The 20,567-nt window shown below is 39.5% G+C and overlaps 1 protein-coding gene across 1 annotated transcript in view; it reads right to left on the reverse strand.

Moving 5' to 3' along the window:
- LOC146657074 (netrin receptor UNC5D-like) overlaps positions 1 to 20,567 on the reverse strand; it is a 289,291-nt gene that overhangs the window by 17,895 nt on the left and 250,829 nt on the right. Inside the window, exons 13-14 of the mRNA XM_085424935.1 lie at positions 17,039 to 17,266; positions 6,297 to 6,446 (exon numbers count right to left, since the gene is read on the reverse strand). Of these exons, the coding sequence (XP_085281061.1) occupies positions 6,297 to 6,446; positions 17,039 to 17,266 (378 nt within the window). The remainder of the gene's footprint in view (positions 1 to 6,296; positions 6,447 to 17,038; positions 17,267 to 20,567) is intronic.

Below are 20,567 nucleotides of genomic sequence, written 5' to 3' on the forward strand. Positions count from 1 at the left end.
AACAACTGTGGGATACTGTTTGTCCGTGATTTGGACAGGGGGACCAAATCGTGGCGGGATCAGCTTGATGTTATTTGTATCCCACTGTAACTTTACTGTATAAAGAGCTAACATCTCCAAAATGTCAGGAGTAGTTAGTCATTACAAGAAGTGTTTGTTAACTAAAAATCTAGAATGTGGGATATTGTTTGTCCGTGATTTGGAGAGCCCAGCGTGTGCTCCCGACGCAGGGAAAACCAATCCTGCCTTGGCACTTGTGCAGGTGAAGATATGCTTCACCATATTTGGCTTGGAAGGAAGTTGGTTTGGAAACATATTTAGCGGTGCTTCATCTCCTGCTTTGCGTTTGTGTGGGCGCCCCATCAAAAACCTGTCCATAATGTTAGCAGGTTTGGGAAGAGGTTCCCACACTTTGGGAACCTCTGGATTAATCTAAAGGTCAAAGTAATAATGCTGCTATATAGAGCTATTTAAAACTCTGTTTCTCACTGCCATTGTTTGTACTGAGAACATATAGACATAAAGGGAATGATATATGGGGACTCTAAATATCATATTACTTTATTATGGCTTTGTTATGTACATTACAATAACAGGTTATAACAGTTAGAATACACATCAATGCATAAGTACATGTTTTTGAAAAAATTAAATGAACTGTGTAAAAAAAAATTATTTATTGCTAAAGATTTAAATGATTTACTAAACAATAAAATGGATGCAATACATAAAGCATATTCATAAAAAAATAAAGTATATTAAAATTGGCTTCAACAGGGTAAATAGGAAAAGCCTTTGCACTTGTTTTTACTGCACTAGAAATGTCTTAAAGTGCATAAAAACCAATGTTATTCCCTTAAAAGTAAATACTTCCCAGAGAGTGAGTGGCCTTGACGGGGATTTGTGCTTTTGGAGTGTTTCGTGTTATAAAAGATTTTTGCCATTTTACCTTTTGTTTAAGTGTATCAGCAACAGGAAATCACAGTAACCACAGCGCCACTTGCTGGTAAAGGTGAGAATGAATAGGAGATTTGTACGAGCAACAGAAAGGCCAGTTTTTGGGGACAATGGATTATAATCAATTTTATATTTGATTCTCTGATATGACTTGTGTTCAACTTTTGTCTCTGCAGCTGTTTTTTTTTTTAATTTTAAAAAAAGATTTGTTGAACTACATGCATGAACAGGCGACATGAATGAATGTTGTAGTAAACAAGGTGATTCCACCACCACTGCAGAGTGCAGCTCGAATTGAAAGCTTTTGCTTGCTGAGCTCACTGTTTAGCAGGTTACCATGCACCAAAAGTGTTGTCATGCCCGCTCATGTGTGGTTTGCTTTGGTGTTGTGTTGGCTTGTCATTCACCTCCTGTCAAGCATAATGTGGCCAGTGAGGTTGGGCTGGGAGCTCTACAGCCATTTGTATTTGCATTTATATTTTTGCACAACTTGCATAAGCAACACATAGGATTACATCAGGGATTGGCTCTTCTTGACCCCCTTCTTGTTTTCAGTGGTGTTGGACAGGCTGATGAGGTCAGGCAGGAGTCTTTTTGAACTATGATGTTTGCAGATGACATTGTGATCTGTAGTGAAAGTAGGGAGCAGGTGGAAGAGTAAAGAGAGTGTTTGCATCCAAAAAACTCCCCAAGAAGAAGATCACAATAAAGAGTGTCCCAGCATTTTATTTGTTTTTATCGTGGCTGACACTGTGTATAAAGCACCCGGACACTACCACATGGTAATTAACACATAATGCACCACCCACAAGTGTGACTGTTGGCAATGATGCTGGTCACTTTTGTGGGCTATGTTGAAGAGTCGACAAAGATTCAACACAGAACTCTAATTGAGTCATAAGGTGGTAGTGAGTGCTACTATAATGCAGGGTTTGGAGACTGTGACACAAGCAAAAAGCCAAGCGCTGAAGGCGTTAAGATTTTTGTTTTCCGTGGTTTAGAGACAAAGTTAGAGAGGCAAGGTTGAGATAGTTTGCACATGTACAGAAGAAGGATGTTGAATATGGAGCTTCCAGGGAAAGACAAGGAGCACAGAGAGGATTCACAGCCATGTAGAGGGTTGGTATGACACTCCAGAATTAAGCATGTTGATTCAGACTTTGTGTGGTAGGAATAAACCATTATTTTTGTGTTTTCCAGAGGAACTAGATTGTATCTCAAAGTTGTGATTACACGCTGAACTGTGAAAATTAACTGTTGCTGATTTCTTGATATGTGCTAAACTGATTTGAGTACTGACTGAATTAAATTTTCTTTTCTGTTGAATCAAATGCAGATGAAGTATTTGTGAAATTCCTGAATTGTCTGTGTCAAAGGTCACGGAGATGAAAGTCTGAACTGCACTTTAAAAAACAAGATACTAGAACTGAATAGACTCTGAAAGCTGGAACGACAGCTACAAAAACCTGGGTTATAATTAAACCACTACTTACTAACTTGAAAAGTTGTACTTTATCTTTTCATTCTTTAAACTGTTTTTAGGGATTTGCATGCACGATTGGAATGCATTCTTCCACTTCTCATTTGCTCTCACAAACCTTGACTCTGGTCGGAGAGATCTGTAAAACACTTTCAGTGCCACATCGAAATGAGATGATTTGGGGCACTGTTCTACACGTGGCCACACCATCACATACACAGCCACTTACATGAGGCAGGATAAAAGGTAAGAGTGGGCTTTGAAGTTTCAGTGATTCCAGGGTTTGATGTATTTATGCATGGAAATAACAACTGTTAAAGAGACAAAGAAGTAGTCATGATAAGATTTGCAAATAGAGCCTGAATCCCAGCAGAGTTACTCTGATAACAGAAGCAGCTGTGCTGTAAGCAGTCTACTGTACGGACGAATTAGGTGCAGACGAAGAAGTTTGCCTTTGATGTATAATTAATTTCAGTGGAGGAGGCACATCTTTGAGGAAATGTCCTTGACCTCTGTTCAACTCCATCTCGGCCATATCTGCATCTTGCAAAGTGACCTGTCTGTGTGGCAGACTTAGCACATGTGGCTTTGATCTGGGCTGCCCAGTGAGGCTCACGACAGAAGATAATGGAATCTGGAAGCATAGGCGAACAGGATGGGGGGGGGGGGGGGGGGGGGGGGGGGGGGTGTGATGGACGTAGAAAAGCTGGGATGCTCTTTAGCTGACTTGATGTATGGCTCGATGCTCTGCTATTATTCTGCACCTGCTCGGGCGAAGCAGGTTGGCGCTGCCTGCCGTCCTGAGGCCTTCATAAATAAGGCGGTGCAGAGGGTAGGTGTCTTTGAAGCGCTTTCACCCTGTATTTACATCTTTAAGTCACAGCGGTGTTACAGTGAGGACAACAGGTACACAAACAGAGGCCACTGATCTAATACAGTTTGCTCTTAATGGCCCTGAAAGCAAAGCAAACACAGAGCTATTAATCACTGCTCACATCCTTCTTCATGGTCCATGTGTGAAAGAGAGAGAGTGGGTGCCTGTAAGCCACTTTACAGCAGAAGTCACACTAAAAGAGCAGTTTAAAAGACAAAATGGTGCAGAAAGACCAAAAACAAACGTAATTGGAACGTTATAGAGCCTAAATTAATAATTTTCTGCTGTGAGTGTCTTATTATATATGGGGGCATAGCTTAAAGAGGGCCTTGGGTTTGCACCAACCCTCTGAGGGCCCATCAAAATTGTGCTGTCATGTCAATGCAACCATATCACAGTACTGTCAGTAGCTTCCCCATTTTCCAAGGGTTCCCCACAACATATAGACCCACATGTTTGATATGGCACTGATTTTTATACCAAGTTTTCAGTCCTGACCCTATCCTCCCATTAATTATTTTTGTTGTTAATACATGAGCATATCATGGTTTACCTTCCTTTATGAATCTAATAATGACTAATTAAAAAATAGCAACATGAACCTTACTTTTAATATGACATTATCAAGATCAAGATTGTTTTTCCCATGGACTTTTCTTTTTTATTCCCTTTGTTCGCCATCAAAAAGAATACAGATTTCAGGCACTTCCATTTGGACTGTCAGCACTGTGGGTAGACCTTAAGGGTCCAGGGACATAATAAAAGGCAGCTGTGGCTCCTCAGCTGAATTTTACCGACATCCTTTTACAACTAGGTGAAAGCCTTTAACACACATTAGCAACACTTCTCAGTAGTAACAACCAAGCTTATTATTCAGGCAGTGACAGCTTAGTGCATCTGCACCAAAACAATGGAACTAAGGACACCGACCCCACCAGGGCTCAGCAGCTGATGGTGATGTACATTTCACACAATGACTGCAGAGAGCAGGTCATCTACTAATTGAAAGGTTGGTCGTTCGATCCCTGGATGTAGGGAAACGTGCTTGTATGAATGGGCATGAATGGGGGAATGAGACATGTTGTGTAAAATGCTTTGAGTAAAGAATCAGTCCATTTACCATTTACTTCACATTGGCCATGCAGGTCAAATCCAGGAACTACAAAGAGGTTGTGCAGCTAGTTTTAAAGCATGACATCACTTGAAAAAATTTTAATTGTCTGAATTTCTCTCTAAGGTCACAAAGATGTAAAAATATGCTTTACCTAGGACTGATGTATGTATTATAGATCAGAACACCTAAACTGATTAGACAAGAAAGAGATTAGCTGAGCTGCAGCCTAAGCCAGGCTGAACACAAAGAAAACTTAACAGGCTGTTCACATAAACCAAAATCTGAAAAGTTTGTTTGGACCTGACTGGCAAAATGTCAAAAGGACTGCAGGATGTCTTCAGTTCCCTATGATTTATAAATGAAAGCATTTTATATTCAGATGTTTCTTACTTACAAAATAGGAAAATTATACAAATCCATTATGTCTAATGGATTCCATACTCAGAGAAATAGATGAAAATGATTATACAGTAGAATTATTTCCCCTATAACAATATCTCTCTAAAATAAATGAGCTCACACTGAAACCCAAATGGCAACCAATAAAAAGCAGAACATCACAATCATTTAATAACATTTAAAAATGTAGCCTTGACAACTTATGGGGAGGTAAGAAAATAATAAACCTTATTTCACTAAAATTGTGCAATGTATTATTGTGTATAAATATTACTGGAGTAATGAGTCAGTTGTCTGCTTAGGTATTAAATGTCATTTTGTTTATAACAAAAAAAGAAAGATTCCCTTTTTTAAGCATAAAAAAGTTTATTTTGATTAATTTGAACTATTTTGTGGCGAAAGTAACAGTCAATATGAATTTCTTTGTTCCCTTATATTTAAATGTAGATGTATTTTTACATGACAGTCATATCAAAATGTGTTTACAAATGTTCATTTTTATTAGTTTTAATTTTTATTTGGACCAAATATCAGTCTAATCCTGGATGGCCATGAGCCGATTATAGATGATTTGTCAGCTCATTGACTGTTGTCTACTACACCTAACACCTATGTAGGGTCCTCTTTATTTTCATTCTAGCAGACCATTTTTTGTTTCAAAAATCTGTTTTATTGTTTTGTTCAGTTGTTTTTTCTATAATGTAGAAAATAACCATTTTATTTTTTTAATTACCTTCAAGTTATAACAGCAAAGCTGTGACACCAACAGTGAATCAGCTGATGGTACCAAAAACTGGAGTGTGCAAACTGATACTGTCTTTGTGAGTAAAAGTGGGTAACCAATAAGTATAAAGAAATATTCTATACAAAAAGAAAAGATAAGCTAATTCTGACAGCTAAGTAACAATTACTTGCTGCTGCCTGAAGTAATGTCAAGTAATGAGAAATGCTGCTTGTGTTAAAACATTTTTTAAAAAGAAACAACAAAATTGAAATAATATTCACAGATAATATTTAAGTAATCTCAAAAGGCGATTTAAATTTACACACACAAAATGTCATAATGTCATCTACATAAAAATTCTTTTTCATAACGTCAGCTTAAAAAATTTAAACGAGGCCATAATATGGACCTCGTATATACTGTTGATCTTAATTAAATGTTAAGTGCTAATGTTACTAATGTTAATGAAAAGTGAACGACAATAAAGTTCCCTCAATAAGCATCTTACAACGTGGTTACCAGATCCAACAGTACAGTAATTAAAGCCAACTAGATAATCCCTAAAATTCATTAACAGGAAAAACAGGTATAAACACTCCTCAGACTGCTGCTTAATAAATCAACCCTGGGAGGAGCAGAATTTGCAGAAACACCGCACTAATTAGCTCGAGGGAACAAACTTGCAAATTACCACTTACATACAGTATATGTTTTCAGTTCATGTTTTGTCACTTCCTGCTGTGGTTACCTGACATGTGGTAAAGGGTTTGATGCTCCATAGAAACTGGGGAACATCCTGGATGGACACCTGCAGGCTGAAGGTGTTCGCTCGGAAAGGCAACATCTTTGGCTCCTCGAGGAGCTGACCGCCTCTGGTCTTCTCTGCAGCCACCACTCCCTGAGGTGGAAAGGAAAGGGAAGAACAGCAGGACAGGCAGAAGATGAGAGAAAAAAGCAGGTTGGAAAGGTCATAACCCAGAAAAAGGGAAAGGGCGGTCAAGGGATGAAAGTAAAGGAAGGTAAAGCAAAGATTAAAAGAAAGGATAGAAAATGACAAAGGCAGAAAGGAAAGCAAAGGTAAAGATGAGAGGTAAAAAGAAAAGGAAAGGAAATGAAAAAAGAAAGCACAAGAGAAGAAAAGAAATATATGGAAACGAATGAGAAAAGGAAGACGAGAGCATGGAGGGAGGAAAGTGAGAGTCAGAAAAACAAGAAAAAGATGAGAAGAAAAAGAATCAGAAATGAGATTACTGCTAGAGAAAAATCAAGAACACAGTGTCCTCCTTCCTTTTTGAATGTACACTACCTTTGCATATCAGCAGAAACACCTGTTGCTAATCCTTTCCTCTGTCACATCCGCTAATTGACTCATCTCAAATATTAGCACAGAGGCAGGCTGCCAGCGACTGACGTCAAGTCTCAACTGAACAAATCTTACAAGTCACACTCTCACATTAGCATCACGTTTGCAGGCTCGATGTGACAGCTTGAAGCTTGAATTTAATGCTGGGGGGGGGGACTTGTATGAACTCGGCAGAGGATGGGTACGTGTTTGGCGGGAGGAGGGGTGCAAAGGTCTATCGCCCAAATTGGATTTGTGATGATGAGGGAGCACTTTGATTGTCACTTGCAGGTATTCATCTGTCATCATCGTTCAGTGTGGCAGTGGGATGGTTTGGCGTCTGGCACGTCTGTCCTCGGCCACCTCAATCACAAAAGTAAAAAGGACGAGAACAGAGCTGTGACTAATGTCAGGTTTCACTGATTGATTCTGACTGAGTGTCCTTATGTGAAAGGAGTTATCTGTGCATATATGTGTGTGTGTGTGTTTGCATGTGTGCTTGCAGAAAAGCATGCTCGGGGCACGTGGCACACTGTGAATGCTGTTGGTGTGAAAACAAATCAGCTGTTGGCAAAATGCAGATAGGATAAAATATGGTGCCACTCCTTTGCCATCTGTCTTTGTTCTTACTCTGTTGGCCTGAGACTAACCCGATCACGCTGGATTTTAGTTGGTTTTCCCCTGTCGCAGCGGGCTAGCTATGATCTGTGGTAACATCCCCACTTTTGAACTGATGTGAAGCTGTCAAGATGCTGTGATTGAAGCCGTCTGTAGACGCTTCCTGATCTGCTGTTTGACACATCACACACCATTGATGTGTCTCAGATCATGTCTTGCACCTAAGGAAATGTCGCAATACCAGTCAAGAATATTAAAGCCTTCCAGAAGAATAAAGTATCAAAGTGGAAGGAGGAATTCAAAACATTCAAAGACATTTAGCCCTCATCCTACTGACTGAGGTCCACGGAGACCCCAGAGGTATATGTTTTGCAGTATCTCTTAGACGTCTTTTTTATTATTTCAACTTTTTTAATGGTTTTGTCAATCAATTCATTTCGAATGATGCCACATCACTGTTTTCTAGTTATGTTTTAATTACTGCTTTGCAAAAATACAAATGCTTTGGAGTCCCAGGGAGACCCCTGTCAAAAGCATCCAATTAAGCAAACTCAGATGCTGTCGGTGCATTTATCCTCTGGGTGGGCAACTTCCCAGGCTGAAAGCTATCAGAATTGTCTGATCTACTTGAGAGGGCATAAAAATCAGAGCCATTACAGACACATTGCAAGCCTTAATCCAAGTAACAATGACCCTCCTGGGAGTGAGAAAAGCTCCACCTGCTCATATGACTGTCCAATGCTTAGCTGAAAAATCTACTCCAAAAAGGTGTTACCTTTGCTCCTGAAACAGATATACAAGAACCTAGCAACTGTTTGGTCTCCCATATGCTGATGTGGATGAGAAAGGATGAAACGATGCGAGAATCTGTGTGCATTAACTGACTGCAATGTGTGTTTAACTAGTTGTTTTCAGTTTCTAGACCCCGTACAATCATAAGAGATCTCATTTTGCACTGCCAAGCATAAGTTAGGCTCTGTCTTGGTTGGTGTTTCTCTCTACCACAGCTGCCTTTTGTCATCAATTCTGTTCAAAATCTCTATGGGCAGAATTTCTAGCAGCAACGAAGGTGTGGAGGGTGTTAAGTTTGGTGCTCTCAGGATGTTGTCTGCTTTTTGCCGATAATGTACTTATATTCACCTGGGGCATTTTGCAGTCAGATGTCATGTGAATTGGAGTAATTAGCACCTCCAAGTCTGAAGCCATGGTCCTAAGCCAGAAAAGAGCTCACTCTGGGCTCTGAAGCAAATCTGGAAACTGGAAAGTGATCCAAATGAGCTTCCTCTGAACGGTAGGGTAAGCTCAGTCATTTGGGAGGAGCTCAGACTAGAGCTGCTACTCCTCCACAAAAGTAACCAATTAAGATTGTCTGGGCAACGGACCAGAATTTATCCTGGGCACCTCCTAGGTGAGGTTTTTTATCACTGGTCTGGCTGGTTGTGTTTATTTCAATTATTTTTTATCTGGGTCAAAATGACCCCAACAGAAAATTCTCAAATGAAAAATTAATTCATTAAGTTGTCACGGTTCTGGGTCGACCCAGTGCATCTAGATTTCTGGACTTTATAGTGTTTGAAAAATTCTGTTGATTCTTGGATTCATTTACCTTAAGGTGAATGTTTGTTTAGGTGATGTTTAGGTGAGCCCCCAGTTTTTAGTTATCTTTAGTTTTTCCTCCCTTCATGTCTAACCTTCTGTGAGTCAGTCTTGCTTTTATGTCTGTTCCCCTTTTTTATGTCCAGTCTGTCTCTGTCTGTCTCACTCTTTCAGCTCAGTCATGTCCCTGTCTGGTCTGTGTTCTCCCCAGCCTGTCGTGTCTCCATGTCTGTTTATCCCCATTACCAGTGTCTACTTCACTTGTCTTAATCTGGGTCTTGCCCCTTTGTGTCTGTGTGTCCTCCCCAGCATCCCCTGTGTGTAGTCAGTTGTCTGGTTGCAGCGTTTGTGAACAGCAGTTTTCAGATCTTGCCACAGATTCTCGATTGGATTTAGATCTGGACTTTGACTGGGCCATTCCAACACATGGATATGTTTTGTTTTAAACCATTCCATTGTTGCCCTGGCTTTATGTTTAGGGTCGTTGTCCTGCTGGAAGGTGAACCTCCGCCCCAGTCTCAAGTCTTTTGCAGACTCCAAGAAGTTTTCTTCCAGGATTGCCCTGTATTTGGCTCCATCCATCTTCTCATCAACTCTGACCAGCTTCCCTGTCCCTGCTGAAGAGAAGCACCCCCAGAGCATGATGCTGCCACCACCATATTTGACAGTGGGGATGGTGTGTTCAGAGTGATGTGCAGTGTTACTTTTCCACCACACATAGCGTTTTGCATTTTGGCCAAAAAGTTCCATTTTGGTCTCATCTGACCAGAGCACCTTCTTCCACATGTTTGCTGTGTCCCCCACATGGCTTGTGGCAAACTGCAAATGGGACTTCTTATGGTTTTCTGTTAACAATGTCTTTCTTCTTGCCACTCTTCCATAAAGGCCAACCTTGAGCAGTGCACGACTAATAATTGTCCTATGGACAGATTCCCCCACCTGAGCTGTAGATCTGCAGCTCGTCCAGAGTCACCATGGGCCTCTTGGCTGCATTTCTGATCAGCACTCTCCTTGTTCGGCCTGTGAGTTTAGGTGGACGGCCTTGTCTTGGTAGGTTTACAGTTTTGTGCCATACTCCTTCCATTTCTGAATGATCACTTGAAAAGTGCTCCATGGGATGTTCAAGGCTTGGGAAATCTTTTTGTAGCCCAAACCTGCTTTAAATTTCTCAATAACTTTATCCCTGACCTGTCTGGTGTGTTCTTTGGACTTCATGGTGTTGTTGCTCCCAATATTCTCTTAGACAACCTCTGAGGCCGTCACAGAGCAGCTGTATGTGTACTGACATTAGATTAAACACAGGTGCACTCTATTTAGTCATTAGCACTCATCAGGCAATGTCTATGGGCAACTGACTGCACTCAGACCAAAGGGGGCTCAATAATTACGCACACCCCACTTTGCAGTTATTTATTTGTAAAAAATGTTTGGAATCATGTATGATTTTCGTTCCACTTCTCACCTGTGCACCACTTTGTATTGGTCTTTCACGTGGAATTCCACTAAAATCAATTCATGTTCGTGGCTGTAATGTACGGAGCCCCGCAGGGGACATGGGAGAAAAAAAATTAAGACAGACTTTTGCGAGATCTCGCAAAACAAACTTGCAAAAGTTTTGCGAGTTTCATACATCTCCGAAAACGTCGGAGCACTTTTACAAATATGTGATGTCTTGTAAACCGAGCAGATATCTGACGTTTACACAACTACATTCACACCTCAAAATATCTTAAAAGTGTATTTTGTGACCCAGAAAGAGTAATATTACAACTAAGTAGCTGCTGCCATTGTTGGGAGACTTTTGCGAGATCCCGAATTTGTTTTGCGAGATCCCGAGTTAGTTTTGCGAAATCTCGCAAGTCTGTCTTAATTTTTTTTCCGCCCATGTCCCCTGCGGGGCTCCGTAGTAATGTGACAAAATGTGGAAAAGTTCAAGGGGGCTGAATACTTTTGCAAGCCACTGTATGTATTGTCCCAATCTCCCCTTATCCTGTGCCGGAAAGTCAGTTCTTCCACCATGTGTTTTGCTCATGTTTCATATTACAGTTTAGTTTTCTGTTAGCAAAAGTCTTAGTCTCCTTTTGCCTTTTGTTTTCTGTTTTTGTATGAATTCATTGAGCCTTAGTAAGCAGCTCACTTAAAATTAGTCTAGTCTCCAAGCGTCTGCATTTGGGTCCTCTCTCCAAAACGTAATCAGCGTCAAACAGATCGTGAAACAAGCAGGTTAGATTATTGCATCACTCTATTTGCAAGACTCCCTAAATCATCAGTAAAAAGTGGAAATTCAACCACATTACCCCAGTATTTAAATTACTTCACTGACTCCCACTACAATGCAGAATTACCTTTAAAATGATTTTAATAGTTATGGTTTGCTCCCCCTCCCCCCCAGTACGTCTCTGACTTGCTCACTGTCAGACCTCTCAGGTCATCAGGTACAGATCTTTTAACTGTTCCCAGAATCAGATCTACGTGTATTTAAGGCACTTTCAGTTATTGTGGTCTTGTTCTTTGGAACAAGCTGCCTGCTGACCATAGATCAATTACATCTGTGTGTACATTTAAAAACAGACTAAAAATCGTTCTGGTCACACACTTACACTCAGTAGTTGTTTTTTGTTTTACTGTAAACCCTCACTGTTTTTTAATGTCTAAATTTTCTGTTTTAAGCTTTTTGAGTTTTCATGTAATGAAATGTGCTATATAAATAAAATTGTCATTGTCAATAATTACATAACTAATAATTCTTGAAGTACAAGTGAGTTTTGCTAGGATTATTTTGCTACTATGATTGCATCTTACAGTAAATAATGCTTGGGGTCCCCAGGATCCCCTGTCATTAGTCCATTTATATATAGTCCATATAAATGTAGTGGTATGATGGGCATTAGAGTGAATTTCTCCAAGGACATTGTTGAATGACAGATTGATTAAACCAATAACACAAAAGATGAGTATGTATAAGTGCAACAAGCCTTTACAGATGACAGCGGAAAGAGAAGGAAAGAGACTTGACTAAGACTTCCAAGCTTCATTTAAGGTAAAAAAAAAAAAAAATTACAGAACTTAAAATTCTACAGGGTCAATGCCATGATCCTGTCTGATAGCAGACTAGTCTTCCAGCTGCATAATTTTCTCAAGTACGGCTGCAACAATCAGGAAATATAAAATGTGAATAATTTTAATGATGTGAAATTTCTAAGACTATACAACATTTTTTTAAGATAGGAGCAACTATTTTCAACATAAAGTGGAGTAATGAGAGAAGTTAGACTTCTTATGAGAGTTTCGTAAACCAAGATTATCTTTTCTTTGTCTGTCTGTCATGCGTTCACATTAGCACATTTATATCAGCTCAGTGTGAGAGTCTTAACTGTAGGGCCATTTTACTTACCTTCACTGTTTGGAGGTTAGAGTGTTGTATAGCAACTAAACCCCAGCTGCAAACTCATCACCTTTCAGAGGTATGCATTTTTTTAAAGATCTTACCCACATAAACTGTGGATGAAAATTTAATTCAAGGGTGAAAATCTGGTGCTTTGCACCGCGGTCTAATTAAGGGATTAATTAATGGCCTATTCATTATACTTTGTGAATGTATAATCATGTTTTTACTGCTCAAAAACAATAAACAAATAGGATTTAGTCTCTCTATTTTTTGGACTTGGTCTGTTTTCCTTTAGCCGGCAAAATAACATTTCAAACATGCTTAGTGCAATTTGAAACACATCAATTTGTCAACTGTAACTCCTCCTCCTCATGGCAGATGGCAAATAATCTTGTTTGCAATGTGGGTGAAATAGGCTCTGGGTATGTGCTTAAGACACGTCACGTTTTGTTACCTTTCCTGATGTGCTGTTAAAACACTCACATTATGCTTCTGAATGAAGTGATGGAAGGTCACAAGGATCTATTGTGATAAAAAGCATTGGATTAATTTTTAGAAGTTATTTCTATCTGATGTTAAAATTCAGGAGTGATTCTCTGCCAAGGCTAAAGACTAAAGGTTGAGGTGAAAAGTATTTTCTAGGAGCATTTTCATTGCTAGGAAAGGTCTGCCAGCAGAATACTAATGTAGGTGGTATTTTCAGGTAGCAAGTTTTATCCACCTTCTCTCCAACATGACTAAATGCTGTGGCCTTGGACATGGACTTACTTTTGGTGGAGGGGGTTGCTCATTCCTAAGGAACAAGACACTCTCTTTTTGCCTTTGTTGTTACAAGTTGGTGATATAAGACTTGTTAATGGCTAAATTCAAAATTAGGTGGTTTTTAAAGGGTCAGTGATGCTGAAGATTGAGAAAACAAAAAAAGTAACATGTCTTCCAAATACTTATTTTCTGTGTATAAGAGCTAATAGAGTTATGCACTGATGGACCACAAAAATAAAACCATGGTGGTAAAATGAACATCATCTGCTTGGGAATCTTGGGTCATGGCATTCATGTGGAGGTTGCTTTAAAATACACCACACACCCTAAACACTGATGGAGACCAATCACACCCTAGAGCTGCAACAGCGCTGCCCGATAGCCGGATAATGTGCATGCCACACTGCAAAATCTGCTTAGGAAGAGAGAAACATGAAGAAGACCCCAAGGCAACTTCCCATACATCATGCACCCACTGAATGCTGAGAAATGTCCGGGACACAGCTCCAAAAGATTCCAAGTATCTTTTAGAGCTGTCATCATCTACCAATTTACTGGTGCCGTGATGTAGTTTTTGTATTTATTTAGCACCAAGTGTGAATGTGGGCATCTTCATGTGTAAACCACTGTATGTAACAAAGGTCTTAGAAGAGATGCAAAACATAAAGAATGACATTGCATGTTTGTTTTTTCCATTTGTTTTTTTCATATTTCTTTTCATACGTTGTGCTGCGTCAAAGAAAACAGAATCCTGCAATTTTTCTTTTTCTGTTTTTTGTTTTCAACTAGAAAAAAGAAAAGAAAAATAGCTCTGTCACACAAGTGTTTGTGTTGCATGAGGCTTCCTGTTGATCCAGAATCCCGGTCTGTGATTGACTTTGTGCTGGAGCATGGGAAACACACAGCAGAGATGTGGCGCTAACAAACAGGAGCCCAGGGGACATGCTAAAGTCTGGCATCTGCTCGGCAGGCTGGGAATTCATAAACCAAATCCAGAATGCATTTTAAAGCCAGCTGCCGCTGATGTTGGCAGCATGGCAGAAGGTTGGTCAGGAGGTAGTCAGTCACGAAGCTCGCTATGCTCTGTTCAGCTCTGTCTTCCTTTACTCAAGCTCTCTCAGGAGGATGGAGAACTTGATTTCCCTCATGTTCACTGATGAAATTTCAATGATTAAAACCCTATAGGTTGCTGAAGGATAATCAAATCAAATGAGATTTTTAGAAAAGAATGATTGGTGAACGTTTGAATGGGAGCGATTACAGTACGGCACACTATGTCTGACTCTATTAAAAGAACAAGAAGAGCATCCATCAAGTTGCTACAGAGTGTTTAAAACACTGCTGTATTGTTTCTCTGTGGTAATGAATGTGCAATCACTCGTATCTGAAAGTGCACACGTTGCGGTCCCTGCTGCCTCAGAGAGCGCAGGCAACAACCACACACAAGATGCTCATTGTGAATGTGGGCCACGGCCTACAGTGCAATCTGCACTCTCCTTGCAGAGTGGAAAATATTCATCTTTGTGTTTAACGGTATAAATACATAGCTAAAGTGTTGGTGGACATTTGCAAAAAGACTGAACTTTCAATTTGAGAGTCCTGGAAATTAAGTCAGCAAATACAACACAACATGAAAATCACTTAACAATGGCACGAGGCGAGAAAAAAAAAATTAAGCCATTTGCAGAGCTTAACTTTGTTTGTTTTGTTGTTGTCTACATAGACAGAAATTTACATTTAACAGTTACTGTTACATTTGCACTCAGCAACCTTCATGTTCTATAGCTTGAATGCAACCAGCTGGCAGCCAGCTGACTCGAGTCCCTTGGAGTTGTGTTCATAGACAAAGACTCATTCAGACTGGATTTGTAAATTAGACAACAATTATTTGCAAACATTGCACAATCTCTCTGAGAGTGATTGCAGTTTTTTAAAGTCAAACTGCAACTGTGTGCAGAAAGGTTGCGTCCTAACAGGCTACCTGTGCAATCACCTTGTGGTCAAAAGCAGTCGTGGACTGTGCAATACTCTCAAGCTGTGCAACCATTTAGTCACCACAAGTTGCAATTAGTTGCAGAATTTTGGAAAAAAAATTAATATAATCACCAGAAGCCACCCATCTTTTTTCAAGATGTATAGAGGAGGCCGCTGTCTTATTTTTACCCATGTGACTGAATGATTACCTTGCTCTGAATTAGGTGTTAGCTTGATCAAGATGTCTTGCTGTTAATGTCCAGTGTTGGATGGTTTTTCAATAGAGTTGTTTTACTGCAGGTTTTCTCTTATGCAGTCTCTTTCAACCAAAATAACGATGGCGGACATGTTCACCTTGAGGTTTCAAAACGTGAGTTTAGAAGCCAACAGGTGACATCACAGCAGCTACATCCATCTTTTATACTGTCAATAGCTGGAACTGAATTTGTGAAATTTCCTTTTTAAAAGCTGGGAATACAACACAATAAAATCCTACCATAGGTGTAAAACATGACAAATAATGTCTTCTTTTGTTGATCATGGCCAGAAAAGGTGTGCTAATAGTTCAAAGTCAAACTCTGTACTGTACCACAATAGAGGGTGCAAGGTATGACTAGAGCATTTAGCTGAAAAAACAGTTTATGTAGATCCAGCAGATAGAAATCAGCCAAGTCTGTTATGTACGGATTTGTTTTTATTGATTTGGAAGTGAAAGTAGAAAACCCAAATGACAACTGCTGACGAACATCAGGACAGAGAACTAGCAGGAGGTTTGCGCAGCTCAAAGATTATGCTTCACTAAACACACCAGTGGAAACAGCATATACTACAAGACCTGAAAAAAAGGTTTGTATCTATGTGTGTATGTGTGTGTGTGTGTGTGTGTGTCTTTGTTGGAGTGAGGGGGGCTCTTTCTCAGAGTAAGATTGATTGCATGGAAGTCCATTTATTTCATCAAGGCAAGTGTCAGACCAAAAAACATCAGTGATCCTTTAAATCTGCACTAACCTGAAAATTTCTGGCCACCTATGGGCAGGGCGTAACATATGACTGATGTCATAACGCCTTTCAAAGTTGACACTACTAAAAGTTTTTTGTAAGGTGGCAATTTTCACTTTTTAAAGTCTCTACAAGCACATAAAGGTAATGTGACTGTTAGACGACTAAATCTATCACTTGCTAACTCAGAGTGCTTGCCTTTAGATTACTATAAGTAGCTGCCTGCCTTTTGAGAGTAAACAGAAACAGTAAAGTTGTGGATCATGTACCCAATTTTTTTTTTTAAAAAAAGAAGGGCAAAAACATGTAAAGGGAAATGCTACTAAGAAACAAACCTGCATGAATGTACTGGGTTTACATATAGAAATGAGCAATATGTGTAATAAACCCTTCATTGGTGGAGTTGTAAGTATGTCTTGTAAATGTATTTCCGTAAGATGCTGGCATTGCAGCTACGACCCATTTCAAATGTTCCATATATAAACATTTTACCTGACACATTCTTTTTGTACATTAAAAAATAAAATAACCTCCAATAAATGAGAGATCAAATAAAACCGGGAACTACCTCAAAGCATAGGGGAGTGCAGCCATACATCCAAAGGTTCCACTTTAGCAGCTGTTTTTAAATACACCAGTCCAGCACTAAATTAGTTTTGCCCTGGGAATTAGCAGTTTATAATGTCAGGTTTAGTGCAAGGAAGCTAAACCCTAGTCAGGCCTTTATTACTGGCCTCTTGCAGATAAATTAGACCCTGGACAGCACATGGAAAGCACAATCATAGCTCAACCATGAACAAAAAGGGCGCACCTGAAAGGCATGTGGCGTGTCGTCCACACAGTACACCCGCAAGGTGTAGCTCATGGAGCCAACCTCCATGGTTCCGAACACAGCCAGCTTCAGCCTCTTGATGGCAGCCTGCGTCAGGGGCTCACCCACGAGGGCGTAAGAACCTGGCTGGTCCAGCAGCAAGTGGCAGCTTGTCGAGTCCATCAGGCAATAACATGAGGTGGATTCCTCCTCCACTGACATCACTTCCTGTCACAGAAAAAGAGGTGAAACACATGAAGACATTATCTTTAATCAATTCACGTATATATGTTAACAAATGTAATTCAGTCAGGAGAAGCTTTAGCCCATCAGCATTAATTTATATTTGTCAGCATGCCACTGTCCAGCGTTTATTCTATAGAATAAAGGTGATGAGAGGATAGCTTTTTACACTTCCAGTAGAAAAAACAAAGACTAATGACTGATTCAATTAGATGTGGAACTTAAGGACGAAATGGTGTGGTGGTAGATTGCAAAGAGGCTTGCAGACTAAAGCAGCTTAAAATCCTCATGTGTTTGCCTGTTGGATGTGTAGAGGAGTGTTAGGTGAGCCATCGGTTGATGTGGCTCATGAGCTTGACTTTTGTGCTCGACTTCGCCTAATTCATGTAACCCTGACCTCAAAGCATTAGATCATGGGTGTCCAACTCCAGGCCTCGAGAGTCGGTGTCCTGCAGGTTTTAGATGTCCTTGATCCATCACAGCTGATTTAAATGGCTAAATTACCTCTGCAACATTTCTTGAAGTTCTCCAGAGGCCTAATAAACTAATCATTTGATTCAGGTGTGTTGACCCAGTGTGATATCTAAAACCTACAGGACACCGGCTCTCGAGGCCTGGAGTTAGCCACCCCTGCATTAGATACTAAAATGGTGTATTTTATCATCTTTACTCATATGATTGGAGCAGAATTGGCTGAAATGATTGGCCTCCTAGGCCTCGACCTTGGGCACTAACAATGAAGGTCAAGGTCAAATTATTAGCCAACCTAGGTACTCATGTCACCCAAGCCTAGCCTAGTTTTCAAGTTTGAAGACCATCCATAAACAATTGGGGGTAATGTAGGTATGTTTTTACTGATTTTCATATTTGGTGTGACCTTGATTTTGACATTGACCTGATTTTCACCAAACACTGGTATTTACCATCACACAAAATTTGAAAATGATATGTTGTACACTGTGGACACTACACTGCTAATAAACAGACAGACAGATACTCCCTCCTTTCAGAGGGATAATAGGAATAATAGTATAGTCTTTAACAGATTTTTGTTGTTACTCATCTGATAAATGTCTTTAATGTCTTAATCTTAATGTCTAATGTCGCTCCTGAGAGTGAGATATAACACAAGAAACAATAGATGTGATCATGTAGGAAAAAGCCAGTTAATCGCAAACTGTCAGTCAGTTTTTATTATGCTGTTTTAAAATGTTTTAGGAAATACTGCATTTCTGAACAGAACTGCACTCATCAATAACTGAGAGCAAAATCTGTGATACCACTGTGATCCATAGTCAAAATTATTACAAGCCTTTGACACATTGCTTTTTACACACAGATCTTCTTAAACTACCATACATAAACTCTAAGAGTAAGCATATACTTGAAAAAACAAGTTGGATTTAGGGAATCTCTTTAGGCCTAACCTGTAAACTCATTTAGCTAAAATTCTAATGTAAATATTTCATCATTTCTGTGTTGAGCTGCTCCACCACAGAGGTCCCTGCACTGGGAGAAAGGCTGTACCTCTTATTAAAACACAAAAATCAAATCCAAGAAAGTGCAGTACACATTATAGGACAGTAAACAATAAAAAAGCAGACAGAAAACAGGTTAAAAGCCAGAAAAATAAACATAAAAAAACAAAAATAAAAGAAGGAATTATCTAAAAAATTGAAAACATGCATATGAGATTACCTAAGTTCAAAATTCATGCTTTACACACTGAGCTATTTTCTGTTGATTAGAAGTGTAACAATAAATTTGGTTCAAAATGACCATGTAGCCAATGTCGTCATCACAAGATGACATGACTCAAGAATACTTGCGCAGGTCCTGTGGTTGTAAACCAAGGTCAATTTTGTATGGCTTTAAAAATAAATAAACACACCTTAAACTCAATTCTATATGCGGCAAGAAATGCAGGGAACCATGAGGTTATATTTCTCTTTTAAAAACATCTACTGTCACCTTTTCATGTTGCCCGTTGCCACAATCTTTTCATAAAGTCTCATAAACAGGTTCATATTCATTATTTTGACACATTTTCAAACTCAGTACTGTGCAGTATGTCCTCTATGCACATCATACACATACTTCCATTTGCAATTTGTATTACAAGTCATTACATACAACACAATTTGCAGTTTCTATACTATTACGGCCTTTTTTCCCCCGGGAAGTGTTTATTGCATATTTCAAGTCAATTTAGTTAACAGACACAAAAAAAGAAGAAACAAGAAAATAAACAGCTCGCAGACTGCAGGGCTCCAATTTTCACTTATTTATTGCTCCCAGAAAGTTACAGCTTTCTGGGAGCAATAAATAATTATTTGCTCATTTCTTCACACAGCACCTGTTTTGGTTTGGTTGTCACGTGATTCAATCACCTGATTAAAAGTTACAAAACTTTAGAACAGCTTCCAATAAAGGATTAGGGTTAGGCAGAATTTATCTTACACGCTTTTCGAGGCTGTTCCACTGCGATACTTATTGCAACAGAGTGAGTCGCTGAGGTAAATATTCATGCCGAGAGCTGGCGAGAGACATCTCAGTAAGAAAACTCTGCAAATGAACTTCTGTATACAGTAGAATGTATTATGGATTCTAGTCCACTGCTGCTGAATAATGATGTACGTAGGTAACATAATGCAGGTTTAAATCACAAAGCAAAAACCCACACAGGTTGTAACCAGTCTCGGGAGAGTGTACAAAAGTATTTCTGACATAACAGATGATGTTAGTACATAGCGGGACGCAAAATAGTCATCATAAACAATGCTGAGTGTTTTATTTATGAGGCAGCAACAGCAACTGGAAAGCAGTTCTATTTTCTCCAAACCTCACTCAAAGGGAACATACTTGAAGACAAACTGTGAATGGTATATGATTAGCAAAGATTTGTGTAAACCTACTCCCCAGACAAAAGGAATCAGAATAATCCAGGCAGGAGAAGGCCAAGAGCCTCAAAATTCACCTTCAGATATCGTCTTTTGATTATTTATCCAAACCATCTCACAATTATTGTCACGCAGTAAGCTGCAGCAGACAGAATCCATGAAATCCGTGTGATTAGACAGTTTAATGAGGAGCTGTGAGACCAAACAGTGTACCAAAACACAGCCTGAGGAGCACAACTTATTCCTCCTCAAATAATCAAGTTAACTGGAAACATGCCAATTAGAAGCCATGTTACCAGCAAACATGTCTTACAAAACAGCAAACCTCCACGCGTTTATTTAAACACCAGCATTAACCCTAACTACATCAGTGTACAACCTATTGG

The sequence above is a fragment of the Rhamphochromis longiceps genome, linkage group LG12 (assembly GCF_057381845.1).
Source record: "Rhamphochromis longiceps isolate RC_006_pf linkage group LG12, R_longiceps_female_GT1.1, whole genome shotgun sequence".
In the NCBI taxonomy this organism is placed as follows: domain Eukaryota; kingdom Metazoa; phylum Chordata; class Actinopteri; order Cichliformes; family Cichlidae; genus Rhamphochromis; species Rhamphochromis longiceps.